The sequence below is a fragment of the Halichoeres trimaculatus genome, unplaced genomic scaffold (assembly GCF_033239565.1).
Source record: "Halichoeres trimaculatus isolate MK-OKI-2021-1 unplaced genomic scaffold, fHalTri1.1 fHalTri1_scaffold_12, whole genome shotgun sequence".
Classification (NCBI taxonomy): Eukaryota; Metazoa; Chordata; class Actinopteri; order Labriformes; family Labridae; genus Halichoeres; species Halichoeres trimaculatus.
Genome location: NW_027437190.1, coordinates 34359567 through 34373075, shown reverse-complemented (window position 1 = coordinate 34373075; position 13509 = coordinate 34359567). Strand labels below are relative to the sequence as shown.

General features: G+C 40.5%; 1 protein-coding gene across 8 annotated transcripts in view; it reads left to right on the top strand.

Moving 5' to 3' along the window:
- Positions 1-13509, top strand: part of mef2d (myocyte enhancer factor 2d) — a 173352-nt gene that overhangs the window by 66860 nt on the left and 92983 nt on the right. For all 8 annotated transcript variants that reach the window (XM_074684326.1, XM_074684325.1, XM_074684324.1 and 5 more), the window contains one exon: positions 4888-5262. In XM_074684326.1, coding sequence (XP_074540427.1) covers positions 5209-5262 — 54 coding nt within the window. In that variant the 5' untranslated portion in view covers positions 4888-5208. The remainder of the gene's footprint in view (positions 1-4887; positions 5263-13509) is intronic.

Here is a 13509-nt window from a genome sequence, read left to right as displayed (position 1 = left end):
ATATTATCAATAGGCCTATATGTTATCAAATTCAAGAATACTGTCAAAAATTTAACAATTATTTTGAGCATAATTTGGGGGGAAAATTTTGATATCTCAAATTTGTTTTTGTTTTTTTGTTTTTTTTTTGCATTTTTTTTAGATTTAAAAATATCTTAAAGTTTTAAAAATTCAAGAATTCCTTTTTAAAAAATTGGAAAAATATTTTAAGTACCATTTTTGTTTACATTTCTAAAGTGTTGCATTTTTTTTTGTTTATTTTGCATTTTTTTTATTCTAAAATGTTTTGGGGTTAAGAAAAAATCCATCAGAAATGTAAAAAAAAAAAAAAAAAAATAACTACCTTTTTTTGAATATTTTTGACATTTCAAAATTGTTCTCATTTTTTTGCATATTTTTTTTAATTCAAAACATGTTTAAATGCCAAATTAAAAAAATGACAAAATAAAAAAATGCATTTTTTTTTAAATATTATGACAATTTTTTGCTAATTTTTGAAACATTTTTTTTATTCTACAAATTTCTCAAAAAAAGTAAGACATCACATGTATAATTTCATTTCATTATGTACAGAATTTTACTAACTTTATTGTCTTAATTGTGAAGGTAAAGTAGATTTTGTGGCTCTGGATTGAGCTGAAGCAAAACTTCTCCCACGAAAGTTAAGGTTGCAGACCCCTGGTATGAAAATATTTGTTTGTCTTGTACAGTGCTGCAGATACAAATGTTAGTTTTCTTTTTTCTAGAACAAGCAGCACAATCATTTCTTACTCTAAAAGTAAGAAAGCACCAAAGCAGTGTTAAGCTGTTGATCCAGAAGGACATTTTGTTTAGTCTAAGCTGCAGGATTTTTAATCATGTTTCTATAAAAGCTTTAGAAATGCGTTAAACGAAGCTCCCTAACTCCAGTTGTCCTGTCATGCTCCATATTCCCTGAGCCTGAGTCTTAGAAACCGTAAAAGAAGGAGCTTGTCACAGGCCCCTTGTGAAATCTAACATCTAAACGTTTCAAGGCGTTCCCCAGGGCTCTAATCTGGGTCCTCTGCAGATTCCTAATTATCAGCTTTAATCTTTTCATTGTCCAGAGCCTCTCTGTCGCTCTCGCCGGCTCAGCCAGGCAGCAGACACACTCCAGGCCCTCCCGCTTCCCGTGTGAGCGCGGAGATTCTGTCTGACATCAGACATGGGAAGCCAGCTCCCGCAGCATGAAGGGTAAAAAGGTCGAGACTGGACCACCCCTGGGTAGATAAAGCAGCCTTTTCATGTGTGATCAGCCCGCCGCCTGAAGACAAATCCCTCGCCGCTGTGTCTTTGAACTCCAACACAACCGCAGCCAGTCCCCGTCAGCTCCCCCAACGGCACACACCTCTGTTTTATTTATCCGCATGACGTTACCAACACCTCTCATCTGCTGCGTTTGGAGCTGAATGAGAAGGAAAGCTCAGCGTATCAGGAACACCTCCTCCTGACGAGGTGATCCAGGTAGACTCCATTACGCTTCACTCATCCCTCTGCTGCGGTCTGTGCCAGTCAAAAGGGACGTGAGGAAGACGATGAGTGGGTTTGAGAAGAAGCTGGCTCTGCGTTTCAGGAAGAAGCTGCCAAGACTTTGTACATTCAGTTCCTGCGGCTTATTGTCGATGCTCCATGTAGAAAGCGGGCCTCCAGTTCTTCATCAAGCCTCTTTTTACAAAACAATTATGACACTCCTAACACCCTCTTTCTTCTCAGCCCCCTCCTCCTCCTCCTCCTCCTCCTCCTCCTCTTCCTCCTCTCTTTTCCTTCAGTGCATAATTCATAAGCAAGTCATCGCCAAAGCAAAGCCAATTGCATCCTCTCCAAACGAGCGTGCAGAGCAGCGCCCACAGCAGCACAAAAGGAATGTCAGTCCCATGACGGACTCGTTCTGCGTCTTTGTCTGCGAAGAATGGATGTAAATGGAGGGCGTTCTTCTTCGCCGCCGCTCTCCCAGGTAGCGAGAATGCGAACAATGCTGGAGAGCTGGTGTGGCGTCTGTACTCGTGGCTTCCAGATGCTTCAGCGCTGTAATGCTGCCACTTGGCTCCCACTGTCGTGTGTGTGTGTGAGCGCCCTGCACTGTGTGTACACAGTCTGGATGTATATATAGAGCGCTATTTTTACATCTGAACCACAAATAGTAGAAACGGGGCCTAAAACAGCCCTCGCCTCTGTTGCCATTCCTGCTCCACTGCCGCCTTCTCATTCATTCATGAGTTTGCATGAATATGCAGAAACGCTGCGGCCTCCGACTCTTCAGGAAAGAGGATCAACCCTCCTCTGGTGTTAAAACGCGCTGCAGACCTCCCTTATTTCACGCTTAGTTGAATGAATTAGACACACACTTTTACTCTCCTCACCTTTCTCGCATCAGAGGATGAAATTAGGTCAGCTCGGGCGGCGGGAGATAATGTCATTACGTCGTAGTCAGGAGGAAGCTGCGTTTGCAAACACAAGGTGGAAAAATGTGCAAGTCAAATTTCAGATTTAGGAACATTTGACATGAAATAAGTAGAAATTATTCAACCAAAATTTTTTACAGCAGAGTAATAAGCTGCCAGTACAGGACGTTCAGACTGAGCATGTGCGGAATTTCAAACCTCTACATGATCTATATGTTGAAGAAATCCTTGAATCTGTCTGAAAACTGATCGAAACACTCGCTGGTGGGCCTCAAACACCAAGGGCTGCCTCCAGAAGGCTGGCCAATCAGAGAGCCTACCTTCTTTGTAGGCGGCCTGTGAGCTGGATGCTGATAGCTGCATCAGCTAGCATGACGCCATGGCAGCGTGACACAGTAAACAAAGAGCAAAGATGGAAGTCATCCAGCAGTACTTCACTTCTTTTGACTCAATTCTTTTGATTCGATTCTTTTAAATCAATTCTTTTGATTCACTTCTTTCGATTCAATTATGTTGATTGGATTCCTTCGATTCAATTCTTTCGATTCATTTCTTTTGATTCGATTCTTTCGATTCAATTATGTTGATTCAATTCTTTTGATTCAATTCTTTTGATCCGATTATTTCGATTTGCTTCTTTCAATTTGATTCTTTTGATTCTTTTGATTAAATTCTTTCAATTCGATTCTTTCAACTTTTGATTCAGTTTATTCTTTCAACTAATCAACAAACGGCAGTGCTTCTAGCTTTTTTATGAGTTAGGAGCAATGTTGATTCTCTAGATTCAATTCTTTGGAGTAGATTATTTTGATTTGATTCTTTTAGTTTGATTCTTTCGATTCTTTCAACCAATCAACAGGCTGCAGTGTTCCTAGCTTTTTTTTAAGTTACAAGCAACTATCGAATAGCTCCTATTTTTGAAATGCTGATCCCTACTGCGAGGGCACCAGGGAGACAGAATAACTACTAAAAGTTAACAAAACTTTCTCAGTGTATGGATTTATAGAACAGAATAGACTAGAACTGAATATCCTGTCTGCTCACAGCAGGTGAAGCTCTTCCAATGTGGTGTTAGTGTCCAGTGTTAGGTCTGTTAGCCATGTCTGTGAATAGCATGAAGCTACTCTGCCTTCTGGTATTCCCTCTGTTGCTGGGTTTGCACAGCTAGCTCGTCCATCTTATTGGAGAAAGATCTTACGTTCCCAATGTCGATGTCGTCACTTCTTAGCTCGCACCTGAGAACCAGCACGTTGTCCTCACCTCTTTCTCCTCACCTTGTGGGGAAACATCTGGCCTAGCACCAGTTAGCATTGACATGCTACAGGCTGCTAACAGCTGACTTCACATGTAAACAATGCAGCCATGGTTACATGTAGGACCTCCAGACAAACACAGGAGAAAAATAGTAAAAATATCACTGAAGACACAACCAGTTTGGTGTCAACAACCAAAAAATGAGCCATACAAAGAATAATAGTTTATTAGAATCTGTGGTTTGTTGACTGGTTGGAGGAAAATCTTGAAGCATCCAATGCCCCAATTTGGTGATTTGATTTACTTAGATTTTGTCTCTTTTAGTCTTTTTCTTTTTGGTTTTATCTTTGACCGCAGAGTGTTTCCGTCCACATGCTGCGAGCTGTCTTCCTGCTCCGCCGCCGTGGACGTAGCTCATGTTAACACGGACTCAGACCAGGTTTCTGCTCAGGGAGCGGCACAGAACATGAAACAGAGAATATGTCGACTCCCCATCCTCTGCTCTTCTCTCTGCTCCTCTCTCTGCTCCTCTCTGTCTCTGTTCCTCTCTCTGCTCCTCTCTCTGCTCCTCTCTGTCTCTGCTCCTCTCTCTGCTCCTCTCTGTCTCTGCTCCTCTCTGTCTCTGCTCCTCTCTCTGCTCCTCTCTGTCTCTGCTCCTCTCTCTGCTCCCCTCTGTCTCTGCTCCTCTCTGTCTCTGCTCCTCTCTCTGCTCCTCTCTGTCTCTGCTCCTCTCTGTTTCTCTGCTTCGATTGGGGAACCACATTCGGCGTGTCAGCCGGGCCCCGGCTCGGGCAGCCGGGTGCCGCAGGCGACCAGCAGATCAGTGATGTGGCGGTGATGCCTCTAATGAAGCTGACACAGCACAGCCTCCCTCCTCTCGGGCCCCTGAGGGCCTCCTGCTCTGCATGTAGCTCCACAAACACTCCCACCCACCCACCCCTTCATGTTTCAGCCCAACATGCTTCTGATTTGACGGCGCCTCCGATGCATGGCTGCATCATTTATTCTCCCGTTGTATGCCAGGGTCACGGCGAATCCTGTTTGTAGGAGCTAAAGTGGGTCAGCGTACAAACAAAGCTGCTCGGCGCTCCTCTCTCAGACCTCCTCTCTCAGACCTCCTCTCTCAGACCTCCTCTCTCAGACCTCCTCTCTCAGACCTCCTCTCTCAGACCTCCTCTCTCAGACTCATGAATGCCTCTGTGTTGTGTTTCAGGAGCTGCCCAGCTGAGGTGAAGGGGAGGGCAGAGGATCCCGCTTACGCTGTGTGTGGATGACCTTCCCCCCGGAAACAAGACCATGATCTGAAGAGGGCGCTGACGCCAAACCCTGCTCTTCCTCCTCCTCCTCCTCCTCCTTTCCTCATCTTTTTTTTTTCTTTTTGGAAATCATCCTGGTGACAGCCGTCTGAGCCGGGGTGCACAGAGAGGACAGACGCTATTTTTTTTTAAGGAGTGAGAAACGCTACGACAGCCATCCGTGACCCCTGACCTCCCCCCCGTTCTCCCCAGGAACCTCCCACCGCCACACCGGAAACATGGGGAGGAAAAAGATCCAGATTCAGAGGATCACCGACGAACGCAACAGACAGGTGAGCATCCACTCAACCAGAACGATCTGAACGTCCAATGACGGATTAATGACAGTAAATACAGAAATTAACTCAATGAATGCAGACGATTTTGAACAGAGGGAAAGCATAAAGCCACACAGTGACCACAACTGCAGTTCCATAACTGTCCACTGGAGGCTCTTAAATCATCTTTAGTTTGTTTTGGTTTTGAGATGTTTGGTCTCTGAAGTGAGGGTTTCACGCTTTGATTTGTTGAATTAACCGTTCCTAACACTGATTAACAAGTTTCACACTTTGCTTTTAGGTTCGTTCTGTTTGTCGTTCTCTGATTTTTTCGTGGTTTAACGAGCACAGGAGTCAGGGTTGTTGCTGAGAGGATGACGAAGCTTTGGACAGAGAAGGGGAGTGGTTAGAGTAGAGGAGAGACTGTCTGTTTTCACAGATCTCTGCTGATGAAGACAGGGTTTTAGTTTTTAGTCTTTAGGTAGCTTTGTCTGCAAAACTAATTAAGAAAAACATGAAATCATCAACGTGGTTTGTAATAAACACCCTCGCTAGTGGGCAGCAGGATTAGTAGTCCACAGTTAATAATGTTTTTGTTGATCTGGACCAAATTCAGGAGGCACAAAATCTACTTTATCTTCACAATAAAGACAAAAGAGTAAATACAATTCCATAAAAAAGATCAAATCTAGTGATTGATTATTTTATCAAAAAGATTTTTGAATTTATAAAATTGTTGCTGTGAGTTAATTGTTGTAAATAAATTTGCAATTTATTTTTTTTAATGTAAAAAATCCTCAAAAATTTTGAAACTGAAATCTTAAAATTTTGCAAAAATCTCAAATAAAAAATTCAAAAATTTCAAAAATTTCAAAAAATGGCAAGAAATTTAAAATTTCAAAAATTGCAGAAAAGTATTTTTTTCAATTTTGAAAAATGGGGGAAAAATTGCATTTTTTCTTTTTATAGTTACAAAATTTTCAAAAGAAGCTGAATTTTCAAAACAAGTGCAAAAATGTACAAAACCAAGATGTAAAAATTATGCTCAAATTCCAAACAATTTTGACCTTTCAAAAGTTCAAAAGGGGAAAAAATATGATTTACTTTGAAATACTTACAGTTTTTTTCTAGTAATACTGGAATTAAATGACATATGTATTAGATTGTTTTACTCATTCTTTGTTGTTTGCCTACACTTAGTCATCAAAACATAAAAGAAAGTGTTTTGAATTTTAAAATTTTTACATTTGGTGTCTTAGTTTTATATTTTGAATAAATTTGCGATATTTCAAACATTTTCAAATTTAAAGAAATTCTCAAAATTTCTATTAAAAAATAGAAATTGTAAAATTTGCAAAAAATCGAAATGAAATAAAAAAAAAAACAAAACAGGAAAAATTAAAATTTAGAAAAATTGCAAAAATATTTAAATTTTTGAAAATGTAAAACATATATTTTCAAACACTGGCAAAAAAGTTTTTTAAAAAATCCAAAAATCTCTAAATTTGGAAAATGATATTGAAATATTTTTTTTTTGTTTGCTAATGTTTTTCCAGACGTCAAGCATGTGTATTAAGCTGACACGTCAGTTAAATGAATCCATCCACACAGAAACTTTCAAAGTTTTTTGCTCATTTTAACAACCCAGGCCTTGTGTTTTTGCTTCTTTTATCTTGAAATTAGACATTTCCTGAACTTTTCTGCTGAATGTGGCTCATTTAAAGTCTAATTAAATGTTTTTGTAGCTAGAAATTGAAGAAAACCACCACAGAAGTTCCCACAGGGATCACTGAGAACTGCGTACGGACTGTTCTTTCAGCTGATCCACAGCAGAACAATGTACTGGCGTCATGTTTTATGGGGTCACATGACTCTGCAGAGTAATCATGGGTTTGTTCCTCCCTCCAGTGAAACAGAAAGTATGATCCTGGCCTTAAAAACACGGCCTCAGCCCCCTGGTTACATCAGCTGCATTGTCAGGGAGGATGAAAGGGTAAATGATCCATCCAAAATGAGTCAACTGGTAAATGGGCCTCGCTCCATTGAGCAGATTGAGTAATGGATTTGACGTGCCCACCTTCAAAAGCAGAGGAGCCAGGGAAAAAACAAGACAGGAGAGCAGCAGAGAAAGAGGGAGCTGAGAGGCAGCCGGCTGGGCCGCAGGCTTTGGAAAATCATCCTCAGTTTTCTCCTCATCAATCCCAGCAGGTCGCATTTCCATAACGGAGAACAAACGGCGCCTGGAGGGGGTCAGGTCCAGAGCGTGATGGCTTGTTATTCATCAGCGGAGACGTAGAGGAGGAGGGGGACGCCGTCCGCTCCGACCGGCTCTGCTTCACGTATCAGGTGTCGAGCAGTTTGTCAATAAGGTGGCGCTCCCTGTGGTCGTACACGGCCGTGGTGCGGGAATTAAAGATCCCTCATTGACCGCGCTGCGCTGATTAACAGGCGGAGAATTGTTTCTTAATCACTGCAGCAAAGCGAGCAGGAGATGACATTTGGATGCTCGTATTGAACCAAAAGTGCTCTCAGCGTTTACATTCATCCCTCTGTTTATCTGATGGTCTAATCCAGAGCAATTTACACACTCAAATAGGATTCGGCTCCTCTGACGGCAACATTCAGAACAAGTCTGCTGCCTTTGAAGTGGAACGAGTATTAAGCCGCTGCAGAAATAAGTGCTTTTTACACGCTTGCTTCAGCTAATGAACAGTGCAGCTCCTGAAAGGAAATCAAATGTTTCTTTTTTTCAGTTTTTTTGGAGTACATGCAGCCCGTCACCCTCCTACGTGTTGATTCAGAGATGCTGCCATAAGCTCAGCAAAATAAACAGCGTTCAGAGTGTGGGCCCCGGCTGGAAACATGACAGCATCTCAAACGCCGTGTTTCACCACGGAGACAAAAAGACGCAGGGGAAAGAGCAGCGAACATGACTGCCAGTGATGAATCGATCAGATGAGGAGGTTTTCTTTTTTAGATTTTTTTCAGGAGAAGAGATTTCTTTGACGCTGTGACCCTGCAGGCGGGAAAAGGTAACACGCCATTAATCCAGGATGAGCGTGAGGCAGCGAGTAAGAGCTGAGCAACAGCTACGACGACACACAGAGGGTTGAGTCGTTTTTAAGGTCGTTTAAGGATTCGAGGGTTTCTATGGAAGAGGATTAGGGCCACTGATTTTTTTTAAAAAAGGCCAAAAGTGTCTAAAATTCTTCATATACAAAAAGTCAAAGTGAAAATTATCAAATCCAAACTATCAAAATATTTTTTGCGTTTATATAATTAAACATGTGATGTCGTTGTCTTTTATTTTTAAAAATATTTGCAATTATTTCTAAAAATTAAAAAAAATGAAATTCCAAAATTCCGTAAGTTTGCACTATTAAGTAATTAAATTAACAATTTTGATTTCAAGAAATGTGCAAAAAATCCAAAAAAAAAAAAAAAAAAATCAAAAATTTGCAAAAAATAAAATAGGTAAATTCATAAATTTCCTTTATTGAAAGCTCATTGAAAAAAAATAAAATAAAATAAAAATTAATAAAAAATGCAAAAAAATCCCCGAATTTTGAAGTTTAAAAAGTTACATAAATTTGCAAAAAATAAAAGAGGTAAATTAAAAAATTTGTTACAATTTCCAAAAATTGTGAAAAAAAAAAATGTTTTAAAAAAATGCTAAATTTTTCTAGAAAATTGTGTTTTAATAATTGACAAAAATTTAATGAAGTTTAAAAAAGATTAGAAAGATGCAAAAGTTGCAAAATCTAAAAAATTGGATAATTTTCAAAACTTGATAAAATGTAAAAAAAAAAAAAAAAAAAGAAAGAAAATAAAAATTGCAAAAAGTTTTACAAATTTCCAGAATTTAAAATTAAACAAACATTATTTAACAGTTTCATAACCAGGAAATGACTAGTTAAGATAAAAAAAATGATTTCTCAAGAGCGTCCTTGCCAGAAAGGCAGCAGCAGAGTTTACAAAGTTCCCTACCGACAGGATCAGACTCACAAAGAAACAGAACACAAGGCATTAAAAACATTAACAGAGCATAAGCTAGCTCATAACAGGAGATCGTTCATAGTTTAGGGCGTGTTTGTTTATATTAAAAGGTCGTCTGAGGATGGAGAGTAAATATGAAGGAGCAGAGATATGAAAGACACAAAGAATTTTCTTTAATCAAAAATGCTCAGTCATGAATTGATTGTATATAACAATAATTTATTACACTGGACGGTGCCTATACGTGGGTATGGTTCGTCTGTCTAAATGAATCTTGTATTTATAGTCGTGGTATTTGAGAAGCAGCAGATTGAGTTGTAAAATCTAAAGAGCCTCGTTCAGCCCACACTTCAGGAATCTCTGGCATGGAGGACGTAATCAAGAGACTGTAGGAAGCATCTTATGTTTGCTCTATTTAAAGAGGAGGTCTGTTTCAGTCTTTATTCTGTCCCTCCAGTGCTCCTGTAGTATCTTGACATGATTAACAGCTCAGGAAAATCTATATTTTTCTCCCTGTAGTGTTTAAGGAAAACCTTTTTTTCATGCTTTGTCTGAAACAATTTGTTGGAGCCGCTGTCTCTTTAAAAAGGAACCCCCTTCACTCTGATTGGATAGTCCTCTAGAGGCCTGTCAGGGGGCGGGGCTAAGGGGAGACCTTAGTGTTGTGGCAATTTTTTCCTTTCTTCCTTTCCTTTCTTTATTTCTATTTTTCACTTTCTTTCTTTCTTTCTTTCTTTCTTTCTTTCTTTCTTTCTTTCTTTCTTTCTTTCTTTCTTTCTTTCTTTCTTTCTTTCTTTCTTTTTTGATCTTCCTTCTGTTTCTTCCTTTCTTTTTTCGTTATTTCTTCCTTTCCCTTCTTCTTCTTTTTCTTTCTTTCCTAATTTCTTTTTTCTTTCTTCCTTTTCTTAGTCTTATTATTTGTTTTTTCTTCTTTTTTTTCCTTCTTACTTTCTTTGTTTCTTTCTTCCTTTTTCTTAATTTTTTTATTTCCTCCTTTTTTCTTTGTTTCTTTCTTCCCTCTTTCTTACATTCTTTCCTTTCTTTCTATCTTTCTAATTTCTTTTCTTTCTTTCTTTCTTTTTCTTATTTCGTTCTCCCCTTTTTTTCTCATTTCTTTTTCTTCTTTCTTTCTTTCTATATTTTTTTTTCTTTCCTTTTTATTTCTTTCCCCTTTTCTTTCTTTCTTTCTTTCTTTCTTTCTTTCTTTCTTTCTTTCTTTCTTTCTTTCTCTCTTTCTTTCTTTCTTTCTTTCTTTCTTTCTTTCTTTCTCTCTTTCTTTCTTTCTTTCTTTCTGCCTTTTTTATTTCTTTCTCTCTTTTGCATTCTTTCTTTCTGTCTGTCTTTCTTTCCCTTGCTTTTTTTTTTACCTTTCCTTTCTGTCTTTTCTTTCTTTTTCATTCTTTCATTTCTTTATAAATCATCACGACATTGATGAACGTCCGGTTATAAAACGCTCTGACCTGACGATGTGAAGTGAGACTCTGAGCTGGAAAGCGAGAGTGGAGCTACAGGAAACAGCGTGAGGAGGTTGCGGTTGTCAGTGGTGGTTTCCTCATCCATCTGCCACACCGCCACAACCTCGCCAAGACACATGCAGCCACACACACACACACACACACACACACACAAACACACACACACACACACACACACGAATGCAGAAACCAAACCACTCGCCCCCTTTCTTTCTTCCTTTCTTCCTCTTCCTCCTCGCCTCACCATGGATGTCTCAGTCTTCTGTTGCCATTGGTTACCTGGCAGTCCTGCTCTTAATGTCAATTACCTCCAGCTTGTTTATCCTTTGTGGCAAACAGCGGGACCCAGAGTCACTTACCCCACCGCCCACTTTCTCCAGCAGGAGCTGAAGACGGAGGGTTTTAAGCTCATTTCTCTGGACGTTAGAGTGCTTGTGTTTCTCCCGTGCAGGATGACCTGATAATTTGTTAGCAGAGCGGTTGATGTTGTTGTTGTTGTTGTTGTTTGCTGAGGCTTGTCTCTTCATCACCAACCACTCGTCATCCTGCGCGGCCCTAATTTCCTCCCTTTCCCAGCGTCGCAGCATAATTCATCTGCTCAATCTGCGTGTGTGAGGAGGAGAGGAGGAGAGGAGGAGAGGAGGGGGGTGTATGCAGATAGGCAGTGAGATAAAGACAGGAGGAAGGGGGGAGGAGGGGGGAGGTAAGATGATGGCAGCAGTGTGTGATGAGGTGGGAAATGGGGGCGGAGGGGAGGCAGGAGGGGAGTCGGTTGCCCATGGATACGACCCCGATATAATTTGATTTGTGGCAGCAGGAAGCAATGAGTGAGTGAGCGCGGGAGGAGGGGGGATGTGAAGGAAGCGACAGAGGAGAGAAATGAGGCCGAGAAGAGGAGAAACGGAGGAGAAGGAGAGGAAGAAGGAGGGATGAGGGTGAGGCGAAGAGATGCGAGATGATGGAGAGATTGAAGGTCTCGCTCGGCTGCTTTTCGAGCTCTCATCCTCGATGTCTCTATCTTATCTGCGCCTCTCTATCTTCCCCTCTCTTCGCTCTTTCCTTATTCAATTCTTTTCAATTACGCCGGCTTTAAACCTGCTGCTGGCGGAGCCGCCTGCAGCCACAGGAAGAGCCCGTGTCAGAGCAGGTTAACCACGAGAGCAGCGCCGCTCGTCCTTTCAGTGTTCATCAGTCAGAGCTCTGAGCGCTGTTAATACAGACGATTAGAAAGACCACGAACCTGAACACGTTAAAGAGACAGTTTATCTGAACTCTGAAACTTTAAAGAGGAGTAATGTCGATTTTTTTAGCTCTTTATTTTTTCCCTCTGGTGCCACCAGAGCAACTTTACATGATTTACAGCTCAAAAAGTTCCTGTTTTTCTCTGACTGGTGTTTTAGAAACACCATATTTCAGCCTCAGTTTTCGCTGCTGTCACTTTAAAGCGAGGGTCTGCTGGAGTTTTCGTTACTTGTTTGTAAACGCAACAGTCAAACTGGCGCCTCAGACACTAAAGAGCATTAGACATCGCAATAAGACTCCATATCCCATGAACACTGTCACCCTTTGTCATCCTCACTCACACAAACACACACACACACAGCTTTTCCCTCACAGTGGTGTGTCCCACCCTCCTCCTACAATTTCTGGAATCAGTTGTGTCTTTCAGGGAGTAAGACTCTATTTCCCATGAGCACTTTCAACAACTGCCCTAAAGTTGCACTCCTTCCAAGGTGTGAATTTGTTTTGGCAGCTACAACTTACCTTTGTTTAAAACAACTTTTCCCAGGATGCAAAGCAACTTAGAAATAAGCCCCTAGCCCTTGTTTTAACGATCAGCTTTTGTTTTAGCCTTTAGCTCACATTTTAGCCTTTAGTATGTGTTGCAGTTTTTAGCTAATGTTTCAGCCTTTAGTTTGGGTTTTAGCTATGAGCTCATGTTTTAGCCTTTAGCGTGTGTTTCAGTCTTTAGCTAATGTTCCAGCCTTTAGCTTATGTTACAGTCTTTAGCTAATGGTTTAGCCTTTAACGTGTGTTTTAGCCTTAAGCTTTTGTTTTAGCTTAAAGCCAGTGTTTTAGCCTTGAGCTCATGTTTTAGCTATCATCCCGTCTTTTAGCCATTAGCTCATGTTTGAGCTATCATGTGTTTTAGTCATTAGCTTGTGTTTTAGCATTTAGCCTGTGTTTTAGTCTTTAGCTAATGCTCTAGTCATGAGCTTGTGTTTCAGCCATTAGCTTGGGTTTTAGCAATTAGTCTGTGTTTCAGTCTTAAGCTAATATTTCAGCCTTTAGCTTGGGTTTTAGCATTTAGCCCATGTTTTAGCCTTCAGCTCACATTTCAGCCTTTGGCTAATTTTTCAGCCTACAGCTTGTGTATTAGCATTAAGCCCGTGTTTTGGTCTTTGGCTCATGCCTCAGCCTTTAGCTTGTGTTTTAGCTATAAGCTCATCTTTTAGCCTTAGGCAAGCATTTAAACTTTCAGCCAGTGTTTTAGCCTTAAGCTAGTGTTTTAGCTTAGAGCCTGTGTTTTGATAAGTAACTCATGTTTTAGCCATCATCTCGTGTTTTGGTCAGTAGCTTGTGTTTTAGCATTTAGCCTGTGTTTTAGTCTTTAGCTAATGCTCTAGTCATGAACTTGTGTTTCAGCCATTAGCTTGGGTTTTAGCCTTTAGCCTGTGTTTCAGTCTTTGGCTAATCTTTCAGCCTTTAGCCTGTGTTTTTAGGCATTAGCTTATGTTTTAGCCTCTAGCTCATGTTTTATCCATTATCTTGTGTTTCAGCCTTACTCCGG